The 26,600-nt window shown below is 37.1% G+C and overlaps 1 protein-coding gene across 3 annotated transcripts in view; it reads right to left on the bottom strand.

Annotated features, from left to right (window-relative positions):
* Nucleotides 1-4,126: 4,126 nt before the first annotated feature.
* The window catches only part of CNOT6L (CCR4-NOT transcription complex subunit 6 like), a 109,329-nt gene continuing 86,855 nt past the window's right edge, over nt 4,127-26,600 (bottom strand). For all 3 annotated transcript variants that reach the window (XM_054728085.1, XM_054728072.1, XM_054728078.1), the window contains 4 exons: nt 24,445-24,596; nt 19,918-20,145; nt 19,542-19,744; nt 4,127-11,374 (listed from right to left, as the gene is read on the bottom strand). In XM_054728085.1, the coding sequence (XP_054584060.1) occupies nt 11,162-11,374; nt 19,542-19,744; nt 19,918-20,145; nt 24,445-24,596 (796 nt within the window). In that variant the 3' untranslated portion in view covers nt 4,127-11,161. The remainder of the gene's footprint in view (nt 11,375-19,541; nt 19,745-19,917; nt 20,146-24,444; nt 24,597-26,600) is intronic.

Here is a 26,600-nt window from a genome sequence, read left to right as displayed (position 1 = left end):
AGTACTATGTCAAACAGGAGTGGTGAGAGTGGGCATCCCTGTCTTTTCCTGTTCTTAGGGGAAATGGTTTTAGTTTTTGCCCATTGAGTATGATGTTGGCTGTGGGTTTGACATATATGGCTTTTATTATGTTGAGGTATGATCCTTCTATTCCCACCTTGCTGAGGTTTTTTTATCAAGAAATGGTGTTGGATTTTGTCAAATGCTTTTTCTGCATCAATTGATATGACTATGTGGTTTTTACCTCTCAATTTGTTTATGTGCTGTATCACGTTTATTGATTTGCGGATATTGTACCATCCTTGCATCCCTGGGATAAATCCTACTTGGTCATGGTGTATGATCTTTCTGATGTACTGCTGGATCCGATTTGCTAGAATTTTGTTGAGGATTTTGGCATCTATGTTCATGAGGGATATTGGCCTGTAATTCTCTTTCATTGTGTTGTCTTTATCTGGTTTTGGTGTTAGGGTGATGCTGGCTTCATAGAATGAGCTTGGAAGTGTTCCTTCCTCTTGAATTTTTTGGAATAGTCTGAGGAGGATAGGTTTTAGTTCTTCCTTGTTTGGTAAAACTCCCCTATGAAGTCGTCTGGCCCCAGGTTTTTGTTTGCTGGAAGCTTTTTGATGACTGCTTCAATTTCTTCCATAGTTACTGGCCTTTGAGATTTTTAGATTCTTCCTGATTGAGTTTTGGAAGGTTGCATTTTTCTAGGAATATGTCCATTTCCTCCAGGATGTCCAGTTTGTTGGAATAGAGTTGTTCATAGTATTTTTTAACAATCCTTTGTATTTCGGTGGGGTCTGTTGTTATTTCTCCTCTTTCATTTCTTATTTTGTTTATTTGGGTCCTTTCTCTTTGCTTCTTGGTGAGCCTGGCTAGAGGTTCATCAATCTTGTTTATCCTTTCAAAGAACCACCTCTTGGTTTTGTTGATCTTTTGTATTGTTTTTTTTTGTTTTTTTTTTGGTCTCTATGTCCTTTATCTCCGCTCTGATCTTTATTATTTCCTTCCTTCTGCTTACACTGGGTTTTTCTTGTTGCTCTCTTTCTAACTCTTGGAGTTGTAGGGTTTGGTAATTTATTACCATTGTTTCTTGTTTTTTGCAATAGGCTTGTAGAGCTATGAACTTCCCTCTCAAGACTGCTTTCGCTGCGTCCCATAGATTTTGGATTGTTGTGTTTTCATTGTTGTTTGTTGCCATGATGTTTTTTATTTCTTCTTTGATCTCTCTGGTAACCTAGTCATTGTTTAATAGCATTCTACTTAGTCTCCAGGTGTTTGATTTTTTTGGATTGTTTATGCTCGTTCTTCTTAAGAGCCACCCATGCCTCTTCTTTTTTGAACTCAGGATCAATACTAGTAATTTCAGCATGCCATAGCCTGAGCAGAGGAATAGAGCACCTATACCAGAAGAAAATAACTCTCACACACAAGGAAGTCTAAGACCTGGGCTAACATTGTGACCAGAAACTGAAGAAACATGTGAAAGTGGATCTTGAAAGTATTGGGCCAGGGAGACCTGAATAAACCTGCATAAAGAACAACTTATTGACATAGTTGCACTCTAGTGATTCAATATTTAAAGTCTTAGCAAGGAGTCCTGGAGGCAGTCCTGATAACCTCCTTGAAACGGTGTGGTACGTTTTGTTCTTTGGGAAGCATACTCTAGAATATAGATGGAGATTAGTATTCAGGAAACGTATTAGTGAGTGCTCTCAGAATCAACCCTGTAAAAGGAATCAGAACTGAACCAAGGAAGTAGGTGGGTTACAATGCAGTTTCAACAAAGGCATCTTGAGGAACTCTGAAGATGGGATGGCCCTTCAGAGTTACTGCAGTGGACAGACCGACCCTTTATACCCATGCATTATGCAGGCATTGGGTGTAGGCTGCCCCATTTGGGGCTCACAAGGCTGGTGAACAAGCAGATTCATCACACTGGCGTGAGAAGGGAGGGTTGCAATTACACAATAGGAGGCAAGAAGAAGCATATCTGGAATCCAAGGGATTCATTAGGCAACTCTTTGTTCTTCCACGCCCAAGGATAAGTGGGCAAATTCAGTAACCATGGCTCAAGAAGCATAACATTTTTGTTGGCATGAAGGTCTGTGTCACCCTTTCTTAGGGAAGCAACCTAGACCCACTGTTGTGTTGGTGCAACGCTAAGATTTGAAATGCATAATAGAAAGGGCAAGGTGACAAGTATCAATCATAGCTTCAGAACCAGCCGCAACAGTGGAGTGTACCTTGTTCCACCACTCCTCTATAATTTGTTGAGATTATAGCCTGTCATGATGTAGAAGGCTGTGATGAAGTGGATTTAACAGTGGGTCCAAAACGATCTCAGTGGTTCAAGTGGGTACACTGTATGTAACTCTTCTGTGTTGCCTCCCATGAATTCTCAACTCCCTTTTTTTACTCTCACCACTGCCTTGGCAACCAGTTGCACACAAGTGTAACTTAACAGCACTTTGCCTCAGCCACACCAAATGCTTGCTTTCTCCATCTCACCACCCCATTTACCCATTATTATTGTATGAGATGTCTGCAGGAACCTGCTTAGTGAATTCAACTGATGTACAAAGCTGGGTAGGAAAAGGAATTAGTACACATGGGGTAACTGTTCCCTCATGGGAGATGGAGCCTACCAATAAATTCTTTCCCATCCTTCGTGAAAACATTGTATCTGCTCCTCAGAGGGTCTGTGTCAGCTTTGTGTCCCAGCTGCTTACAGAATGACCAGCTCAATAATGTTCCCTTGACTTGGTCTTCTCTCCTTCCCAATTTTATTCTCCCTACTCCCCTACTCTGCTTACGGGATCATGTCTCCAAATAAACTACCTGCATTCAAGCCTTGGGTGTCAGTTCTTTGAGAGAACCATTTCATGAGATTCAGTTTCTTATATCCATTTTACCAATGAGGATGCATTTTGTCCAAGGTCACATGGTGAAATGCAAGGACACTTGGTGAATGTCATAACTGCCTTATCTTAGGAGTCTCTTCTTTATAAGGCAGTATCCTAAAACTTGGTTCCTTCAAGATCCACTTAAGTGGGGAGTGATTCTACTTTTGGAGAACTTCCTCAAGGCTGGACATCAAGGTCTCTGCAAAGAGAGGGTCCTTGGGTCCATGACAGGCTCACATGGAAACCTTAGTAGAAAAAACAAATCTGTAGGCACTAAGCGTTCAGCTAGAGATTTGCCAATGTTAGTAATCTCTCCCAAAATAAGCTGCCATCATCTTCTCTAAGTACCTATGAAGCTACACAGTTGTTTCATTCTCTTCAAGAATAATCTGGTCTTTATCACACCCTATCTTAAAATCATTTTTCAACTAGATGTCCCTAAACATAGTTTTCAGAATTTCTAATTACTTTACTGTACCCTTCCCCCTCCTAACATTCCAAGGTTTAAGATAACCTTTACTCTGACTTAAACACTTCAATATTTTCTCCTGTGTCAGAAATAGAAGGTTTGGAATGTGAATTCTTGGAGAGGGAGCCTGTCCATCTTATATCTCCCCAAACACCTTGTATATAGTAGATATTTTTTGTTGAATGAACTTACTCTAGGTCTTGGCAGATCCACCTGTGGATATTGGTTACTCAGCAGATCTGTCCGAGGGTGTCTAGCAGTCAGGATGGGCTAGATTACCGTATGCCTTAATAACAAACCTTCATTGTATTCAGACACTGTGATTTAGCAGTTGTTTCTAACTCACGCTACATGTCCTATGTAAGAGCTCTGCTCATCAGTCACTCAAGGATCTGGGATGAGAGGTTTGATCTCCACGTTTGTATGATCACCATGGAAAGGAAAGGGAATATTGCACACTGGCTCTTAAAGCCCCACTCAGAAGTGACACATGCCAAAGTAAGTCTTTTTACTCAGATTTCTTCAGCCAAAGTAAGTCTCATAACTATGACTAACTTCTGAACCTATTCTAAACAAAGTAGTGCTTGAGTAGTAATGTAGTTTCCACCAGAAAAAAATGTATCAGGAATTTGTAATTTTTTGCCTGAATTACCTTGGCTCTCCCTAATTCACTTTGTAAGAGATGCACTGACCTGAATGCAGACATTTACACTGCACACATAAATAGTAAAAAACCAAGACAAAGGTATGCAGTTGCAAAATGGCCATTTATTGCCTACAGGGAAAGAAAAGTGAGGGAGAGAAGGGAAGTACACAGGTGCAAGGAAACAAGCATATATTTAGCCCTATACATCATGTGTGAGCAGTACCCAATCTCCAAAATGGAAAAAAAGTATTTTGTCATCTGACATAATAGTTAAGGTTCTTAAGCACCTCCCTTCTGAGCTGCCACGGATTTAAAAGGCAGGACTGCTTTGTTTAGTCAATGTTCACATTAATGAAAAAATACTACCACCCAACTGTGTCCTTTTGCACACACATTTTGTACAGTGTCTATTGTGAAAAACATCTCAGCTGAGCAGCTTGGTCAAGATTCAGACCTCATCAACTGTTTAACTGTAATAAATAGAAAAATAAATCAGCTGGTGATTTTGTCAAGGAGAATGTGTTCAATAAGAGTAGAACCACTTTCTCCAGGGATGACAGTGTTAAATGATTAGAACACTACAGAACCAATCTATTAAACATTAAACACTATAAGCTACAATTACATGGCACTTCATTAAATCTAATTTTAAGAAAAAAAAATCTTAGATTTTAAACTGATTAGAATACAATAACAAATTAATTTAGTGCTAGACTTTTTTTTTTTTTTAAGAACAAAAGCAAAATAAATATGCAACATAAAACAGATTTGTTCTGGAATAATATCAATAGAAACTACCAAGTATTCAAGGGGGAAAAATACCAAAACAACTTGCTCAGTTTTAAACTCATGTGCTTTGCTTTCAACCATTAATTGAGTTACAAAAACACTTTATAGGCCACAGAATGACTCAAATGTATGCAAAACAATCAATTTAATGCCAAGTACTGAAAATAAATGAACCCTTCCCAATTCAAATGGTAAACTGAGTCAAAGAGGTCATCTCATGGACAATGAGTTGGCACTTGTTTTATAGTCAAAAGAAATCACAATAGAAAATACAAATTAATCCATGGTGAATGTGACCAATGCCTGGTCCATTTAGAGAGAAAAGGTACATATACACTCTTAGTCTTAAAACAAACAGACTCCATTCATACCACCCCACTAGAGATAAAAGCAAAGTTGAAATGTTCATCATCCTCAAAATATTCCAAGTGCTCCAATAAACTCTATTCCTTAGCTTCTCCTAGATGAAAGAATTGCTTGCATTTGGACAACTGTACGAATGCCCATAGTGCACTTCTCAGTGCTGCTGGTGTTTAAGAAATTTGCCACAACAATTTCAGATCCAGTGTGCAGCAACACAACCATCCAAAGCCTCCTCCAAAAGTTGGCAGAGCACCGCTCAGGAATTTCACAGGTAAGGGAATATATTTTTAGCAAGTTAAGCAGAGAAAGGGCAGTACAGTTTCTGCATACACACCCAGACTATTGTATCACTTACTGCATCAAGATTGAAACAAGTAGCAGGAAACTAAGCTTATTCAGTAAGAAGCAAAGCCATTATTTGACACATCAGCGCTGAGCCAATCGTGTGAGCCAAGATAACTAATTAAACAAATGTGGTACATAGAACCATTGATAGCTTGAAAGAAACAGTCATATACCAGTAATTAGAAATTAACACAAAACTGAAATGAGCAAGAAAGGACCACTTTTTATGCTTCAGAGTTAAAAGTAACAGACATACCAACAGGGAAATTATCTAAATTCAGGGAGACTGGTATAAAAAAATAACTAAACTATGTCTTCTGAAAGTTTCTGAAAGCTGAATGTATCAATGCCAAAAGAATCATATCACTTGGCATTTGCATATCCTTTTCGTAATGTGATTTATTTCTGATGACACAACTTAATTTCAATATAATGCTGAATTTATACTTATGTTCCATAAAAATTAACATTTAATAGGCAGAAATGTCCTTATTTCATATGCTTTGAAAGTAAACACTATTTTACTTAAAAACTTCCATTGCTTCAATAGCATAATCTTTGTTGAATAAAACCTCAACACGCTTGTTTTCCTTTGGTTCCAAGAATAACCCAAGTCTAACCAAACTTATGCAAAAAAAAAAAATTACTAACTAGGTTAATAAAGCTTGCTTTTCCTGGTGTCTCCCTATTTCTGGCTGTAGGACCTGTGATTTAAGAAAGAAACTTACATAAGGAGGGTATTTGGTTAAAACAAGAAACATGCATGCACCCCCTTACCACCTTCTTAAAAAGAAATGTTTGAATGTTTTTCCCCCTTTCTTTCTGTGGATCTTATTCAGAACCCCCTGCAGTGTAGGTATAAGAGTTTTCTCTTTACCCTTAAGCTTTAAGTGATACTTACACAATAAAGATTTACATATTCTGTAAAATGAAAGATGCTCTTGGCATCCTGTTCTTAAACAGAGTACAACTTTGGTAAGTAAGCCAAGGTATAGATGTACTAATGTACTTACGCTTGAATTCAAATTTGGTGATCATGATGCTATTAAAAATTTTGAATCATTCAAAGCAACCAGAGTATAAAATTTCTCTTCTGTGTTTCAAACAATTTCAAAACTTTAGTTTAAGTTCCTGGCTTAGAAAAATATTCTCATTTCCCTAGTTAATTTGTCTACCTATAATTCAGGGTTCTACAAAAATGATACAATTAATAAGGGTTAAACAAATCTTTTTACACACATTTAGAAAGGTGATTTTTTTTTTTTTTTAAGAAGAGGGTAGGTGGGAAAGAGACTGCCTTACAAATGTGAAAATTCACATTTCTGTCAAAATGTAATCATGGATGAATGCTATTTTGAAAACGTGCTGTAAAGTCTTTGCTTGCTATAAACCATTGTTTTCATGGCCTGCCAAAGGTATCAGAAACTGATGATGTTTTCTGGGACTGAAGCTACTAATCAGTCAATGTGTTTTACAAAGCTATTAAAAATCCCTCAGAAACTCAGAATATAAGACCTTAGAAACAAGTAAGTATTGGGACACAGTTGATTTTTATTGCTAGAACATCTAACCTTGAATTTAGAAATGATGAACCATATGTCTCTGGTTGTATCGAACACATTTGACCTATATTTTTCTTGTGCTTTCTCTATGCCCTGCTATTTGATTTGAAAGTATAGATGGCATTAGTGATTTTTAGAAACTCTTAGAAATTCAACAAACTTAAATTTTCACCCATTTAACTATATTTAGGAGATACAATTTTTAAATGGATCACAATCCATTTGCCCGTGTTCCAGTTTTAATGTGCCACATCCTCAAATCTAATATAACCCACCATGGAATCAAGTGATATAAGCCTCAGATATCGTTCAACTTTCTCATTGCTTCTCTGGCATTTAATATATAACTTTAAGACACCAAAGAAAAGGGACAAATTAGAAATGAAGCTTTATATTTCTGCAAACTACAACACTAAAACACAGTGGCTTCTTTAATACACTCACACAGGATGCTTATTAGCAAAATTAAATATTTGCCTATGAATACCAGAAAAGTAATTTGAAAACAAAGAGTTTGGAACAGGCAAATGGGAGGGGGAAAGCTGGTCTCAGAACCCATTGTGCCATACCTGACTTTAACATGTGATATTCAAACAATCGTTCACACGCCTTACATCAAGGATATGAAAAACAAAAACATTCAGCTACATTGTACAAAAATTTTTTACATAAAACATCATAAATCTTGAACAGATTTACTCTATCTGAATTCTAAAAAGTTGCCTATAGAATGGTGCTGGGATTCTGTTCTCTGCTTGCTTTTAGGCAGTGCTGTTGCTTAAAAGTTGACACCAGGCACAATATTTTAAAACAAAGTCAACAAGCAAGGAGCAGTAAGGGACTTGAGCCTTTCCCAGATGTCAGTCCTGAGGATGCTGCGATATTCCCCATCACGATGTGTAAAGCTATGAGGCGGATACTGATGCCTGAGAAAGTGGGTGACTTCACATGCACTTGCATGGCTGCTGTAACGGCAAACAGTGCAGTTTTCCTGTCCTCAAACAACACTGTTGTAATAAATGTAAAGAACACTCCAGTTCTTAGATAAATAGCAGAAATCATATTTAACAGTTAAAAAAACACATTAGCACAATCTAAAAATGCCCAAATTTTCCTTTATCTTCAGTTAAAATATGCAGCAGCCCAATGGCATGAAGCTTATTAACTTATTCTAAGAACTAGAAAGCATATGAGCATAAATATTTTATTCTCACTGAATATATATACCATATGTCATTCACCTCTTCCTTTTTTGGCTTGTCACTGCCAAAGTTCCAAATGGCATGGGTTTTAACAAGACAATACTGAGGAGAGCAGCATTTCTGATCATCTGAATTGGCAGCTCAAACAGATACCACTCCTTTTACAAAGGTAACAGAGGGTGAAGGGTACGTGAAGGTTGGGCAGTGGGCTGAAGGGAAACCGTGCACATGAAATTTGGGTCACCATGCCCCAAGTAAGTGTGCCACCCAAAACATAACACAATTACCTACTTCAACAAAGCTACTACCAACATTTATTAAAACCACATTAAAAATACACAGGATAATGAATGGTCTGAAAGAGTGCATTTGGAAGCAGAGAGAACCCAATTACACACCTTCCTGCAACAGAGTGCCTCGATCATACACAAAATAAACTTAAGCTGTTTACAATGTTTCCCAAATTTTATTTTCCCTCTACATTTAACTATTAAAAAAGTTTTTATTAATAAATGGGCTCCTCTGTGGTTCATATACAATCATAAGTGAACTTTAAATTCCATTTTATACAAACATCTCAAAAAATATTGGGAGTGAAGTATGGTAGGAAATATTGCTCACATTGCTAATTAACATGCGTATATGAAAGGAGGAAAATGTTTTGTTAGTGCATATACCTCCAGAGCAGAAAACCCACCCAAAACAAAGGGTTTAAAATAACACATACAGTAGCTGATTACAAAAAAAGGTAATGTCCACAAAATTAAGTTTTTCATGCTATTCTACTTTCCAGTACTATACTTCAGGTAACCAATTTGCATGGCTAGATGTTGAATGCTTGAGGTATATAAGAAGGGATACCTGCACATTGAGGAAAATCTGTCATCTTAAGGGTTGTCTCTTTGTGTGTTTGTTTCTTCTGATATTTTAACATTTTTAAAAGAATATTTTATTTACATCAAACTTCACTCAACTACAATGACATTCCAATTTTAATAGATGACAAACAACGCCTCATCACTAGGCACTTTTAAAAGGGAGTTTAGGCTTTACAGAAACCTTCTGATGCAATCCCATATGTGGTATCACATCATCCCACCACCCTCATCCCATTAAAATTACCCTTCAGGGAAATATTATATTCTATAGCCTGATTTACTACGGAAGAAATTAGTATGAAATAACCAAAGGAAAAGCATCATTTAAGACTAATAAAACAGCCTAAGATGTCAGGTTTGAAAGAGGAGACTAATTGTATACATTTAAAACTAATTAAATAATTTAAATTTGACTTGTACTTTATATATTAGTGAGACACAAATATAGGCTATTTTATTTTAAAATTTCATTCACATAATGGAAAATTTCTTGTTTATTAAAAATATCACATTTTGAGACTAGAAACAGTAAAGTGCATGAAAAGTTTAAAATATAAATTCAGAAAACTTTTATAGCAGCAAAAAAGCAGAATAAAGAAAAACTTAAAAACACAGACACAACCTTTTCCTGTTACTGTGCCATAATTAACATCAAGTAGCCAACCAATTTCGCCCCCAGAAAATGATATTATCTTCACTGCCTCGAGTCATAGATTTTCAACTGGCCCCTCATGGGCAAAAAAAGGATTCCAACATATCTAAAGAACATCAAGAGTTGGGAATAAACCAGTAGCTTCTTAATTCAACCCTGACAGACAATAGAAACAAAGATTTAAAGCATGTAATGGCCATTTGGCAACTAGAGTCAGGAAAAATGATCCAAGGTTTTCAACTACTCCCTGTCTCTTTCTCTCCAAATTCTTTCTACTGTTGCCCCCCAAAGCCAAAACCAAGAGCCACTTGACCTACTTTGGGAAACACATTAAATACTTGGACAGCTTTCATCTTCTAAAACTTTGATCAGGGCCATTTCATTCAGTAGTTATTTTTTAAACATTTGACTATACCAGCAAAAATGACATATATCATATAATACATTTTTTTCCAGCACAACCAGGCAGAAAAGGGTAGATGAGAATAATGAAAAATACTAGACACTAATTTTGTGGGCTTCCTAAATATACCAAAAATTCTATTTTCAAAATGTGTGGCAGTAAAAATTACCTGCTGTTTCCCTATAAATAAACTGGAGAGTTGGGCTTAAAATTAATACTTCCAATAAGTCTATAACTAAAAGGGGAACAAAATTCAGAGTGATTCCTCAAAAAAACAAAAAACAAAACAAAACAAACTAAAAAATGTTTGCCCAACAAACTGTCATGTGCAGTTAACTGTTTGATTTTGAAAGTATATTGTGCAACCATCTTTAATTTCTCAATTTTTCTTATGGCTATAGGCTATATCATAGTTTATGTACAGATCTAGTAAATGTAAATGCTTTGTTAATGTGCAAATGACTTTGGGAGCCAAAAATCAGTTATAATGGAAAACAGAAATTCAAGAAAGTTTTCCCTGCAAGGCATACCATTAAGTTTAAAATCTTACATCGTTTTTAAAATTTGCCTTTTACAAAAATGGTTGGCTCATTTGAAACCATTTAAAGGAAAATATTTGTTTTGGAAAAACAAATACATGTTGTTGGGCCTCAAATTGGTGATTTATCAATTATGAATGCTGACTCTTAATATAATATGAAGAAGGTCGATTTTAAAAACATGTTATAAATTAAAAATTTGGAAAGAGTAATACTTTGGTTCCAGCTCTAGTGCCAAATGATGCCAATATGCACAAAAATGTACAAAATCTTATAGCAAACACATAATGAAAAGAACCTGAAGAAGCAGCTTAAGGATGGCCATACTTCACTCCTATATACTTTGATTTACAACTGTACAGGTCCATAGCAATAGATCCCCGTCTTTGCGGGGCAGTACTCCACTACCTCCGATTAGGCAAGTGAACACCATTGACAAGAGGCAGGAGTGGAGGGTGGAGTTCAAGTTGTGTTAACAGTGAGAAGTGGTCTGAAGGGATGTGTGGGTGTGGACACCCAGTGATGTTGTTCTCAACCAGCCATTGAGGATCTAAAGGCCCCAGGACACCAAGCACGTTCATATGAGTCTTGGAATAGAAAATGTAGTCAATTACGCCCTGAAAAGAGATTGGGAGTTGGAAAAAAAAGAGAAAAACATATGATTAGAAAAAAGAAAAACAATATATACAAGAACAATCCATATATTTCAAAAGCCAAATACCTGAATGACCTGTACATCTGGTTGTCTTGACAATGGGTAAAATAAGGCTCAAGTCTTCAATGGGTTATTACATGAAATAAAAGTGGCACAAAAGGGAAACATAGTACCCTACTGAAATAACAAAGTCTTACACGTGTGTACAAGTGATAAGCAAACTAAGGAGCTAAGCACACCAAATTATGTTTACACATCTTTAGAATTTGCTTGCTTGGGTTAGTAAAATCTAATATCTACACTAATAAAAGAGAAACATGCAAATTGACCTCCCTCCACTACGCCCAGCAGCCAATCAGGAGCGAGTATGCAAATCAACCCAACAAAGATGGTGGTTAATTTGCATATGCAGGTGCGGAGCGAAGACTGAAGACAGTGTAGAAGGAAGCCAAGTGCTGCATAAGGGAGCGAAGTGGCAGAGAAGGGAGCAAGGCAGCGGAGATGTGAGGGAGCGAGGCAGCAGAGACGGGAGGGAGCGAGGCAGCAGAGACGGGAGGGAGCGAGGCAGCGGAGACGGGAGGGAGCGAGGCAGCAGAGATGGGAGGGAGCGAGGCAGCGGAGATGGGAGGGAGCGAGGCAGTGGAGAAGGGAGCGAAGCCTGCCGAGGCGGGCTTCGCTCCCTTCTCTGCTTCGCTCAGTCCGCAGGAAGCCCTATTCTTGCAGGCATAGGCACAAGGAAGTCCTATTCTTGCAGGAATCTTCCTGCAACGGGCCTCTAGTATCAGTATAAGCATTATGGAAATTGCAGTAATTCTAACAGCTACAATAAGTAGAAAATAAGGATCTGTATATAAAATGCATATACCAGTATAATTAATGAAAAGGTATCATTCAAATTAATTCCTTTAATGATAACTGGAATTATTTTCAATTATTTGCAGCACATCAAAATATTCAAACACATCTGAAAGAAGCCATAGTAAAGCATGTTTTCAGGTTTGCTAATCCTAGTTCAGCTTTCCCTATTTGCCATACCTACAAAATACTGCATGCAGTTAATTGCTCTAATTTGTTCTTTACTTTAGAATACTCATTTTCACAATTCCTGGTATACTCTAAATTCTGGATTCCTTCCTGCCTAACAATACCTTTGCAAAAAATATTCAGCAGGAACCATATATATTACTAGAAGCCCAGTGCACGAATTCGTGCACGGGTGGGATCCAGCTGGCCTGGGGGAGGGACTGTAGGCAGTTGGCTGACCGGCCCCGCCCCCGATCAGGGTGGGGGGGCAACTGGGGGCAGAGCCAGATGGGGGAGGGGCCACAGGCAGTTGGCCGTCGGCCACGCCCCCTGGTTGAACTCCAGGTAGAACTCTCAGTCGAAGGGACAATTTGCATATTAGCCTTTTATTATATAGGATTAGCAGTGTTTCTCAGTCTGTCTGATCAGTAAGTTTCAAAACTATTGTACTCTTCACTTCCTAGCTCTTTCTATGAAGCCAACATTACCCTAATTCCAAAACCAGATAAAGGCACCACAAAGAAAGAGAATTACAGGCCAATATGCTTGATGACCAATAGATGCTAAAATTCTCAACAAAATTCTAGCAAATCAGATCCAGCATTACATTAGAAAGATCATACACCATGACCAAGTGGGATTTATTCCGGGGATGCAAGGATGGTACAATATCTGCAAATCAATAAATGTGATACATCACATAAACAAATTGAAAGACAAAAATCACATCATCATATCAATCGATGCAGAAAAAGCATTTAACAAAATCCAATACCCTTTCTTGATAACAACTCTCAGCAAAGTGGGAATCGAGGGATCATACCTCAACATAATAAAAGCTTTACATGACAAACCTACAGCCAACATCTTACTCAATGGGAAAAAACTAAAATAATTTCCCCTAAGAACAGGAACAAGACATGGATGCCTACTTTCACCACTCCTGTTCGACAGTGCTGGGAAGTGCTAGCCATAATGATCAGAGACAAGAAGAAATAAAAGGCATCCAAGTTGGAAAAGAAGAAGTAAAACTGTCATTATTCGCATATGACAGGACATTGTACATACAAAACCCCAAAGACTCCATAAAAAAAACTATTAGACTTAATAAATGAATTTGGCAATGTAGCAGGATACAAAATTAACACCCAGAAATCTATGGCTATTTTATATGACAACAATGAACTCAAAGAAAGAGAAACTAAAAAAACAATCCCATTTACCACTGCACCAAAAAATTAAAGATACCTAGGAATAAACTTAACTAAGGAGGTAAAAGACCTGTACTTGAAAAACTACAGGACATTGAAAAAAGAGATGGAGGAAGACATAAACAAATGGAAGAACATACCATGTTCATGGATTGGTAGACTCAACATCATTAAAATGTCCATACTACTCAAAGCAATTTATAGATTCAATGCAATCCCCATTAAAATACCAACGGCATATTTCACAGACCTAGAACAAACTCTCCAAAAATTCATTTGGAATAAAAAAAGACCCTGAATAGCTGCAGCAATCCTGAGAAAGAACAACAAAGTAGGAGGGATCTCAATACCAGATATCAAGCTGTATTACAAAGCCACTGTTCTCAAAACTGCCTGGTACTGGCACAAGAACAGATATACAGACCAATGGAACAGAACAGAGAACCCAGAAATAGACTCAAGCTATTATGCTCAATTAATATTTGACATAGGAGGCAAGAGCATACAATGGAGTCAAGACAGTCTCTTCAATAAATGGTGTTGGGAAAATTGGTCAGATACATGCAAAAAAATGAAACTAGATCACCAACTTACACCATACACAAAAATAAACTCAAAATAGTTAAAGGACTTAAATGTAAGAACAGGAAACCATAAAAATCTTAAAAGAAGTCATAGGCAGCAAAATATCAGACATATGTTGTAGCAATATCTTTACTGATACAGCTCCTAGCGCAATGGAAACTAAGGAGAAAATAAACAAATGGGACTATATCAAAATAAAAAACTTCTGCACAGCAAAAGAAACCATCAACAAAACAACAAGAAAGCCCTTTGCATGGGAGAACATATCAGTATTTGCCTATGTTATCTCAGATAAGGGTTTAATCTACAAAATTTACAGGAAACTTATACAACCTAACAAAAGGAAGATAAACAATCCAATCAAAAAGTGGGCAAAAGACCTAAATGGACACTTTTCTAAAGAGGACATACAGAAGGCCAAGAGACATATGAAAACGTGCTCAAAGTCACTAATCATCAGAGAGATGCAAATTAAAAGGACAATGAGGTACCATCTCACACCTGTCAGAATGGCTATCATCAACAAATCAACATACGACAAGTGCCAGCGAGGATGCGGAGAAAAAGGAACCCTTGTGCACTGCTGGTGGGAATGCAGACTGGTGCAGTCACTGTGGAGAACAGTATGGAGTTTCCTCCAAAAGTTAAAAATGGAACTCCCACTTGATCCAGTAATCCCACTTCTAGGATTATATCCCAAGAAACCAGAAACACCAATTAGAAAGGATATATACACCCCTATGTTCATAGAAGCACAATTTACCATAGCTATGATTTGGAAACAGCCTAAGTGCCTATCAGCAGATGAGTGGATTAAAAACCTGTAGTACATCTACACAATAGAATACTACGCTGCTATATAAAAAAGAAAAAACTTTTACCATTTGCAACACCATGGATGGACCTGGAGAGCATTGTGCTAAGCCAGTGGTCGGCAAACTCATAAGTCAACAGAGCCAAATATCAACAGTACAACGATTGAAATTTCTTTTGAGAGCCGAAAACCGACTTCTGTGCGTGGGCCACGAAGTTTCAATAGCACTGTACGTGCGTGCCCACACGTGGTATTTTGTGGAAGAGCCACACTCAAGGGGCCAAAGAGCCGCATGTGGCTCGCGAGCCGCAGTTTACCAACCACTGTGCTAAGCAAAATAAGCCAATCGGAAAAAGAAAAATATCACATGATCTCACTCATATGTGGGATATAATGATCAACATAAACTGATGAACAAAAATAGATCCAGAGACAAGGTAATACTGAACAGGCCGTCCAATCTCAGAGAGAAGACAATGGAGGGGGAGGGGGTTAGAGATTAACCAAAGGACACGTATGCATGCATATTAGCATAACCAATAAACAGAGAAACTGAGGCGGCGGTGGGGGCTTGTCCTGGGGGGTTGGAGTGGCTGGGAGGAGGGGTCACTCGGGGAAAAAGGAGACATATGTAATACTTTAAACAATAAAAAAACACACAACTATTGTGCTTTTATTGCCCCAGGTGTGTAGGCAAGAGTAAAGTCAAATTTTCTACCTCCCACATCAAGAGAGCCTGACCCCAAGCATGGAGAAATATCTCCAGACCTGGAATTACTTATTTACAAATATAAATATTATAAATAATGAGTTTCAGCTAATATTTTATATGGCATCATAGTGAAATAGGATACTTTACCCCCTAAAAAAGAAAGAAAAAGAACTCTTAATATATATATATTGTTTCTAGAATTTCATGACCATATATATATATATGGTCATGAAATTCTAGAAACAATTACCTTAGTTTGCTAATTTTGACATGACCAAGACCAAAATAACAAACAGTTCTTTAACCTTACTTTACCACAAATAAAGAAACCTCCTTGAATCCATGAGCCACTAATAACTCTAAGTCTAAATAGTCAAATGATATTAGTACAGCGAATTATCCCTTCATTTGGTTAATGCTTACTTTTGCAGTAACATTTTAGAAAAAAACTTAACAAGGGTCAGAATGGTCTCACTTTTCTTTATGAGACTACCCTTTTAAAATATTCTCAATTACTTATGTCAGATAAAACCTTTTATATTCTATTGCTTTATTAGACTATTATGCACATCAGCTGCTAGTTAGAATCCTTTGCAAACTCAGAGAAAAATGGTAGCCACTACAGAAAGTAAGATGAATATTTTTCCAAATTATTTAATGTTTTTATGAAATTTACTGGGCTGACACTGGTTAAAAGGATCATATAGGTTTTAGGTGTAGATTTCTATGTTACAAGATCTGTATATTGTACTGTGTGCCCACCACCCAAAATGAAATAAGATGTATTTAATTGGAGGCATCACTTGTAACTATTCTTTTAGCTTGAAAAATCAGAGTTAAAGCTCTTATCAAAACACTTAGCAAGGTCAAGTCTGTGAACCTGCCCAAATATTTGTACATATGCACATACATTTATCCATTGTATCATAGTCACAAAGGAGGCTATAGACTAATGATTCTTAACCTTTTTTGAATCAAACTATTTCTTTTTTATAAAAGACTATACCATGGAAAAGTAACTTTATATTAATAAAGACTATATCATGTCTGTAGAGTTGTATTAGAGAAAAAAGTAAAAACAATAAAAAGCTTATGAGCTAAAATTATACCATACTAGAGGCCTGGTGCATGAAATTCATGCACGGGGGACTAGGAGGAGGGTCCCCTCAGCCCAGCCTGCACCTTCTCTAATCCAGGACCCCTCAGGAGATGTCCGACTGCTGGTTTAGGCCCGATCACAGGATCGGGCCTAAAACCGGCAGTTGGACATCTCTCTAGCAATCCGGGACGGTTGGCTCCTAACTGCTTGCCTCCCTGCCTGCCTGATCACACCTAACCACTCTGCCTGCCTGCCTGATCACCCCTAACTCCTCTTCCTGCTGGCCTGATCACCCCTAACTGCTCCCCTGCCTGCCTGATAGCTCCTAACCGCCTCTGCCTTGGCCCCCGAACCCGGGATTCTCTCCCTCTGACCGGCCGCAGGCACCTGGGACCTGGGCTTCCCTTCTTCTGGCCAGCCGCAGGCACCCAGGACCCCCGCCATGTGAGGGTATAAGATACAGCTATCTGCAATTCAGAAAAGGGTCTTTATCAGAACCTGACCATGCTGGCACTCTGATATTATACTTCCAGCTTCCAAAACTGTGAGAAATAAGTTTGTCTTTGTATAAGCCATATAGTCTATGGTATTCTGTTATAGCATCCCAAACTCACTAAAAGGCCTGGTCTAAAAGTAATACTCCTACTTACCCTTTTCAAATCAGTTCTAGATTAAATGAATCTGAGTTCTAAGTACGACTTTTCTACATTTCTAACTTATTCAAGGACTGAGAAAGTAAACAAATGCTAAATCAAGTAAATAAAACTTAACACTCCACTGATGCAATGGTTGGATACTGCATTTGGGTCTGTATTTAATGCTAATCACAGGACATTTTAATATTTGCCATTACCTACCCATTTTTACTAATTGCTTTCAATATTGGTATAGAACTAATTATTTCCTCTTTCCCACAGATTTTTATAGCTCTCCTTCTTTCTCATCCTATCCTACATATCCAAACAGCAAATACTCTCTGAGCCATGTATTCTTGGTTCTTTAACTATACTTATTTGGGCAATGTAAATGGTTCAATAACATTTTTTATTTAAAACATATGTAAGATCTTTTGAAAAACATCAAAAAGGATTTAAAAATAATTCAGATGACTGAGGAAGATGAGTAATATCTCAAATTTTGTTTCTCTAATTTAAACTTTATGAACAAGTAACCTTTATGGAAGCCTAGAGGAGATAGAAATGATTTGGTCTTTCTACCTAAACAAATACCAAAACAACAATAAAAGTTATGGAATTAGTAGCACTTACTTTGGGGAACTTTATTTTAGGTTTATTGGGACTGTGCTGGTAGAGATGTATCACACTCTGTGTCTGTGTATGTGTGTTTAGTATATATCACTACAGTCACAAAAATAGGAATTAACCTATAGTAATCTGTGTATCATTAAATCTGGAGGTTTTCCTTCAAACTTACACAAGAGTAATAGTGTGTTAAAGTTGGCTAGTACCTGCTTTCTTAGCACTTCACCCCAACTCTGTGTTCAATGGTAGTATATTGGGAGTTTGAAATCTACTACAGTGGGAGTACTTATACCACAGAAATCAGCAAACACTACAGATTAGAGATTCATTTCCCCCGAAAACTAGCTATTAAATATTTACTAGCACATCACTGCATATGAGTGAATTGAACAAAACCAACCATGGATATTATTATCTACTCTAACAGCAAAAATACTAAAAATTAGATTCAACTTCTAAACCATTTTTTTCCACTCCATGATTACAAAAGCAGACTAATAACATCAGTACATTAATTTCCTTTCGTTTTCCTACTACTTGTTTCTTAAAAAGGGGTAACAAGCACTGAAAATGGAAAAAGGTTATTGGAGATTTAAGTGCCCATTTCATAAATTTGTTTTAGTATTTTATTAAATTCCCGCTAGGCTTCTTACAACAAACCACTTTCTAACATCTGTGTGTTTTTTTCAGGACAGTATAAGATTTTAAGATAGATGCCTGAAATGCCGGAAAATCAAACAGAAGTACAAATAAAGGAGCTATAGGCAGACAGAGTGATCAGAAAATTAGCGAAGGGAGAAGGATTTACTATAGAAAACCACTACAGTCAATCTTTCTAAAGAACAACTGGTCTTGCACAATGGACCCTCTATGGAAATATCTTTCCTATTCTCTCTGCCTGAGAATATTTTAGTGTGACTACATGGATGTAAAACAGATCCTAAGTACAACCATCGCCTAAAGAAACCTAAATATGTAAAGATAAATAAGATATCAATGAAAAGTACTAATAAAATTTTGAGAGAATACTATATAAATTCACTCATGGTGAATTTAGCTATATCAGATTGCATATTATTTGGGTCATTACTGAAAGTTAGGGATGGTATGAACAGGTGAAATTTAACTATATTAATAAACGTAAGTGCTTCCAGTGCTTGGCAAATAATGAGCATTTTAGTAGTTTTTTCTGTTACCAAATGTTATTTGAAATTTGAACAAATAAGGATTTAAAAAGAATTCTCAAGTTAAGAATAACAATCACAAAACCTAACAAACCTCTTTTACATTAGGTGCATACTCAGCCAAGACATTCTGAGAATCTAAAAATTCCTGAAGATTATGCAATTAAGCACAATATAAACCTTTCTTGTCATGTTTATATTTAAAATAACTTCTACAGCAGCCCAGAGCAACCACTCACTTTGAAATCAAAGGTGTAATTGGTGTAAGGCATCAAGTTATTTTCATAGGCGCTCTTCAATTGGAAGCCATGTGTGATTCTCCCTTCTGAGCTTCCATTCTTTCCATTGCAGCTGAAGTTCATAAGACACTCATTGTACCTTAGTTCCTTGAAGTCTTTATGGTTGTCAGCTACTCCTCCGTTGCTTAAATATTCCACAACACCTAGTAGAATAAAGAAACAATATCATTTACCCCATGTCCCATCCACAGGATTCTTACTGATACACTCCCTAATTTAGAAGAGAAATTCTCTACTCAAAAGTTAAGAGCTAGCTGGCCTTTCAAGTAGAAATAAAAGCAAAATTGAAAGCAATAGGAAATTATGCTATAAATACCTGAATCTGGCAATGAGTTCAGATCTGCACATAGCACCAGCGGGATGGAATTAGGATCTGCTGTTGGGCTGCCAGGCCTACTAGAGGCTTTCTCCAGAATGTTTTTAACCTCTGAGACAAACATCATGGTCTGGATGAGTTTCACATCAGAATACTCTGGGTCCCAATGCATGTGGGCATTTGCCACTATAAGCAGCTGTTTGTCTGCAGCATGAATAGGCTTCATACCTAAATTTAAACATTAGAAAAAGGAATATAGTTATGCTTTATGTATCAAAAAGGCAGTATCTTATGGTTCTCTCCCCCAAATCCATAGCCACTTCTTTACTCTTTTCCATTAATTTATATCTTCCCCTTTATCTCATAAAGTAGTTCTCATAAGCTAAAGTGCTGAGATTCTAGTAATCCCAACATAGGAATTACTTTTCTAGATCAGGGTTGACAAACTGCAGCTCATGGGCTAAATATGGCCCACCACCTGTTTTTGTACAGCCTGTATAAGCAAAGACTGCTTTTACTTTATAAAAGAGTTCTAAAACTGCGCTAGAGACCACATGTGGCCCCCAGGACCTAAAATACTATCTATCTGGACCTTTACAGAATGTTTGCTGACTCCTGCTCTGTATGCCTAAATTAGAAATTATACCATGATATAACTAACCAAAATTTGATTAAAATACCTTGATCTGCTGACTTCTTAGTGTAAAGAAGTACTTTAAATATCTCTATCATTTAAATATCAATATAACCTAGTGAGGCAGGTTTTCAGTTATTTGAGTTATCTAAACCTTAATTTCTTTTTGCTATTATTCACCTTGCATTCTTAACTTATTTTTGCTATTCACCTTGCATTTTTTTGAGCACATCAGTGATAGGTCAGCAGTAAAAAAGCAGTAACATTATATTAACCTATACAAAATAAAATGAGAAAGTGAATTTTCTACCAAAACAAATTCATACCATATGCCCAAATAAGATAATTTTAAAAATTAAAATCAATAGTGTGCTCTCAAGGTCTGGACATGGGTTTTCTACCCAGCTTTATTACTAACTAGAGGCCCGGTGCACGAATTCATGCACCAGTGGAGTCCCTTGGCCTGGCCTGTGGGATGGGGCCAAAACTGTCTCTCTGACATCCCCTGAGGGGTCCTGAATTATGAGAGGGCGCAGGTCAGGCCGAGGGACCCCACTGGTGCACGATTGGGGCCGAGGAGGGATGCAGGAGGTTGGCCAGCTGGGGTGGGGGGACCACGGGAGGGCTCCAGGGCATGTCCGGCCCATCTCGCTCAGTCCTGATCGGCCAGACCCCAGCAGCAGGCTCACCTACTGGTTGGAGCATCTTCCTCCTAGTGGTCAGTGCACGTCATAGCGACTGGTTGACCGGTCAACTGTCTGCCCCCTGGTGGTCAGTGCACATCATATTGAGCGGTTGAGCAGCCTTAGCATATCATTAGCATCTTACGCTTTGATTGGTTGAATGGCCGACTGGATGACCGGACACTTAGCATATTAGGCTTTTATTATATAGGATTATTTTGTGTAGTCCTGGGCTAGTTACTTTTTGGTGCTTAGTTTTACTTGGACAATGAAGATATTCAACTAGAAAATCTGTTTAAGTTCTTTTTTCCCTTAAAAGTCTGTTCTTTAATTTTGTCAAAATATTAACATAGTACTTTCATCAAAATGGCAGACAGAATAATATATTAAAAATTGCGAAAATTAAACTTAGTTAACCTGTAAGGCATAAAGCTCAATATATATGGTATGATGCAATTTAAATAAAACTGTATACATATATCTTACATGTTAGTGATGTGTAAAGAAATGAAGAATTACTCCTACAGAGTATGAATAAGGGGCTTTTATACATTTTTATACTGCTTGAAAATTAGTGAACACATAAAATTAATGTTTCCATTGAAATTTCTATAATAATGTCTCTCCAATTTTTGTATTGAAAAAAAAAACACACACCCTGCAGGAAAAGACCTAACTTTCTATGTCTACTATTTTTGTAAAGTTTCCTTCCGTCTTACTAAGCTATAATTATCTTTGATGTTGTGTAAACAAGTAACTAAAGTATGTGTTATATGTGACAGAAATACAGTGGAACCTTGGTTCTCGAACTTAATTCATTCCGGAAGGCTGTTCAAGAAATTATTTGTTAAAAAAACTGAATTTTTTCCCATTAGAAATAATGTAAATGGAATTAGTCCATTCCAGACCCCTAAATGACTCCCTGTTTTAACCTTTTTCAATTACCTGTGATTGTTGTTTTCTGGGCACTTTCACACCATTAGCAACATCAACATTCTTGATGGCCTTTTTATGTTTTAATATTGTGCTAATCGTCTATTTCGCCATTGCATACTCAGTAGCCAGATTAGACACGCGAATGAACACCTCTATCATACTTGACAATTATTTGTTTTTGAAGCTCTATCATTGTTCTCACAACATCTCTTTTCACTTTGCTGCTATCACTAACCTTCTTATGACCATGAACTTACTGTACATATTTAGTAATAATAAGCAGCAACAAAAGCAAAAAATCATGAAAATATTCACAGCACAATTTCCTGAGATATTAAAAACGTGATGTTTAGTGGTAAACTGATTCATACTCATGCATTCTCTCCTTTGTCACCCGAGAGACCCATGACTGGTCATACAGGTATCACCATGAAAGGGTTATCCAATGGAGAACCATGGTTTGTTTGACAACTGAGACATTTTTTCCATGAAAAACTTGGTTGAGAACCTAACTATTCTAGATGGGAGACATTAGAGAACCAAGGTTTGACTGTTGTCATTTTTAAAGCAATTTGATCATAGGATAAAGCTTGCAGCTAAAGTTCTCTAAGCTCTCTTCTTTTCCTAGAAGTTATAAAGTGTCACTTTTGGCTATAGATGAAATAAATATTCACTATATTAAATATTAAAAACTTGCCCCTTCAAAGGGGTCATAAGCACCTTCTATAATATTAAACTCTTCTTCTAGGAGTACAAGAGTGACACAGATCAGAATGTGAAACTGTCCACTGTATAATTTATGGTTAAATTGAAAGTAAAACTCAAAAGGATATTAAATTTTCACATTACACCCCCCCCCAAAAAAAAGGTACCAAATCTCTGAGAAGAATGAGACTAGATAGGATATAAAATTATGTAAAAATGGAGAGGCTAAAAAAGAAAATTTTAAATATCCTAACAAAGACTGATTATCTTTGATGATGGATAAACTGAGTAATGGCAAAAAGAAAAAGGTCCTGACAGATATGCATGGTCTGAATAATTCAAATAACATTCAAGACAAAAATATTTTCTTCTACAGTTAGCAAGTACAAAAAATCCTCCTATATAATAAAGAGGTAATATGCAAATTGACCATCACTCCAACACACAAGATGGCTGCCCCCATGTGGTTAAAGATGCCACCCCCATGTGGACACAAGATGGCCACCACAAGATGGCCAGCAGGGGAGGGCAGTTGTAGGCAATCAGGCCAGCAGGGGAGGGCAGTTGGGAGGGACCAGGCCTGCAAGAGAGGGCAGTTGGGGGTGACCAGGCTGGCAGAGGAGGGCAGTTGGGGGCAACCAGGCCTGCAAGAGAGAACAGTTAGGGGTGACCAGGCTGGCAAGGGGAGGACAGTTAGGGGAAATCGGGCTGGCAGGGGAGCAGTTAGGCGTCGATCAGGCTGGCAGGGGAGTGGTTAGGGGGTGATCAGACTGGCAGGCAGAAGCAGTTAGGGGCAATCAGGCAGGCAGGCAAGCGGTTGGGAGCCAGCAGTTCTGGATTGTGAGAGGGATCCCAGATTGGAGAGGGTGCAGGCTGGGCTGAGGGACACACACACACACACCTGCCCCCACCCCCATACATCAATTTTGTGCACCAGGCCTCTAGTATATAAATAAAAGCCCTGATGTGTTCTTACAGATTCTTCTTACTCTTGCCTAAAGTATAATTAAATAAACAATGAAATGCTCAAAGGCCGTCAGTAGAAAGCAGGGAGAGAGGGAGGTCTGGATATGCAAAGTACATAAATGAGTTTCTGACTTTAATAAAAGCTATAAAAAAAATCTAAAATACAAAACAAAAGAAGCAGATTGATTAAAGATCCAGCCCTTACCCTGACAATAACTGAGATAACAAAGAAATTAGAGAAAATGTGTCAAGTACTTAACCTTAAAGACAAAAGCTTTTATTCTCAAGAAGGTAAAAATATGACAAGATAACCAACTCTTCAGAATATCCAAATTCAGCCTATCTAAAACATTTCCTATTTCAAATAACCTTTGGAATTAATGGCATATTAAAGACTCTCCTTTTTAAAGATTACCTTAATATCCTAAGAAATATATGGTGCTTTACACAATTAGTGCTATTTTCCTGCCAATATCTCTCAACTTTCCACAAAAGACAAGAAAATAACTGTGCAATAAATAGCAAGATTCTCTGCACTTGTCTGAGATAGAAAAACTTCGGATGGTGTTTATTTTTAGTAAGAATATTTTAAACTGTACTCACCTGCTCCAAATAATTCTTTGTGGACCTCTAATACCACAGCAACACCAATATTATCTTTTGTCATCACTCTGTTCAGCATAGCTTCGGATCCATCTGAATTAGCCATTGCCACTTGATTAAATTCCACTGTATGCTTTTGCACCAATGTAAATCTACAAGGTACAATACATTATTATTATATTATGTACTTGGACTGCCATGGTAAGAGAGCATAAGATACAGGCACTATTCACTGTCTCCCTAATCATTTTCTAGCAGCAAGGGGCCATGTAATACAGGTCTGGCCAATGAGTTGTAAGAAGTCTGATTACTCACCATAAAAACTTTTTTGGAAGCACCACCTAGTAATGGCATGTTAATCCCTTTGTCCCTTTATACCTTTGTCCATGTGGTGAGAAGCAGGAGCACAAAAGCCCAATCACTATAGATGGGGAAGCTGCTAAGTCAGTTCTGCACTGCCATTTCTGGATTTCTTATGTGAGAAAATTACCCTCCCCCCATTTCTTTAAGCTGCTATTGGAATTTTCTGGTATTTAAAGGTGAACAGAAACTTAACTAAGTCAGCAAGTTAATAGGAAAGAACAGAGTAAAATCTACCTAACCTTTTTTTGCAGTTTTATTCTTAGCACTTCAAGAGATTTGTCAAGAAGATGCAGTGACACACCTTTATCTCAGCTAAGGAGAAGCCTATTTTTCCATCTGGCTTTTACTAGAAAGCTGGAATTAATGTATAGAAGTGTTCAGAGAAACAGAGTTACAATAGCCTAAGAAATAATTATCCATATTCTATCTATACTACCTTAACAATACTACTTAATACTTTCCCCCATACACACAACCAAATGTAGTCCACTCTGCTTCTATTTTCTGTCTAACAGATTTCCATACAGGTGACAGAAGTCTTCCTCCATTCCTTCTTTTAGATGTTTGTTTTTTTAAATGAGACATACTGGTTTATACTTAACTTTCTACTCATCAAATCTTGGTAATATGTAAAATCTTAAAACTTGCCTCTTTATTTCAATTCATTTTATTATTCCTGTTCTGTAGCAAGTACACAGAGACTCTAAGTATGCCTAAGGCTATTATATTTTACTAAGAAATCTTCTGTACATTTACTCTTTAAAAAATCTTATTTCACTGATGGTCAAATGGATATAAGAAAGAGAAAATATAATGAAGATTACTATGACAAAAAACAAACAAAAGAGACCTCACCATTCTTATATGATTTGAGAAAAATTATTAGTTTGAATGTTTCTAAAATCAGAAGAACATGTCCAAAACAGCCCTTCAAACAGAAGAAATAACTCAATATACTACTATCTTGTGATATAGAAGCAATTTTATGGGATGTGATATGATTAAATTAATGCTGGAGAGAGGACAGTGAACACCAACAATGAGCAAGCAAAATAATACTGTCTAATTTCACTTATATGTGGAATCCAAACAAACTCATAGACACAGAGAACAAACTGATGATTGCCAGAGAGGACAGAGGTGGGGGTTGGGTGGAAAAGGGAAAGGGAAATAAGAAGTACAAATTTCCAATTATAAGTCACAGGAATGTAATGCACAGCATAGGCAATACAGTCAATAATATTGTAATAACTATGTACGGTGACAGGTTGTTATTACACTTACTGTGGTGATCACTTTGCAAGTATACAAATGTTGAATCACTATCTTGTACACCTGAAACTAATATAATATTGTATGTCATCTATAATTAAGAAAAAAAGACAAGTAATATTCTCTCCCTGAATTCACTAAGAGCCAAAAGGAACAATGTAGTACATAGTCAAGAAAAGCCAACCAAACAAAAGTTAACTATGACACTTTCTGGGTCATATCCCAGCACTCTTAAAACTAAACCAAATAGAAGTTTTTATTGTATATTCAGTACTATAAAATGCTATAAAATGTGTTCTTGGGTTCTTTAAGTAATCATGGAGTGCCAGAAAATAATGTACCAGAAAAGATAAGATTAGAGACTGATAAATGGGGAAGATAAGTGGATGTATACCATACTACCTATATTTATACAACCACTGAAGGCACTTTCACTTTCTTGATCATTTTAGCCCAAAAAGAAACCTCTAAAGTTAGGTGGAATCATTATAATAGGATGTCCCCCAAAAAATGTAAACACA

Source organism: Eptesicus fuscus, chromosome 2 (assembly GCF_027574615.1).
Source record: "Eptesicus fuscus isolate TK198812 chromosome 2, DD_ASM_mEF_20220401, whole genome shotgun sequence".
Classification (NCBI taxonomy): Eukaryota; Metazoa; Chordata; class Mammalia; order Chiroptera; family Vespertilionidae; genus Eptesicus; species Eptesicus fuscus.
The sequence above is the reverse complement of the archived record's forward strand: the minus strand, read 5'-3'. Positions and strand labels throughout refer to the sequence as shown.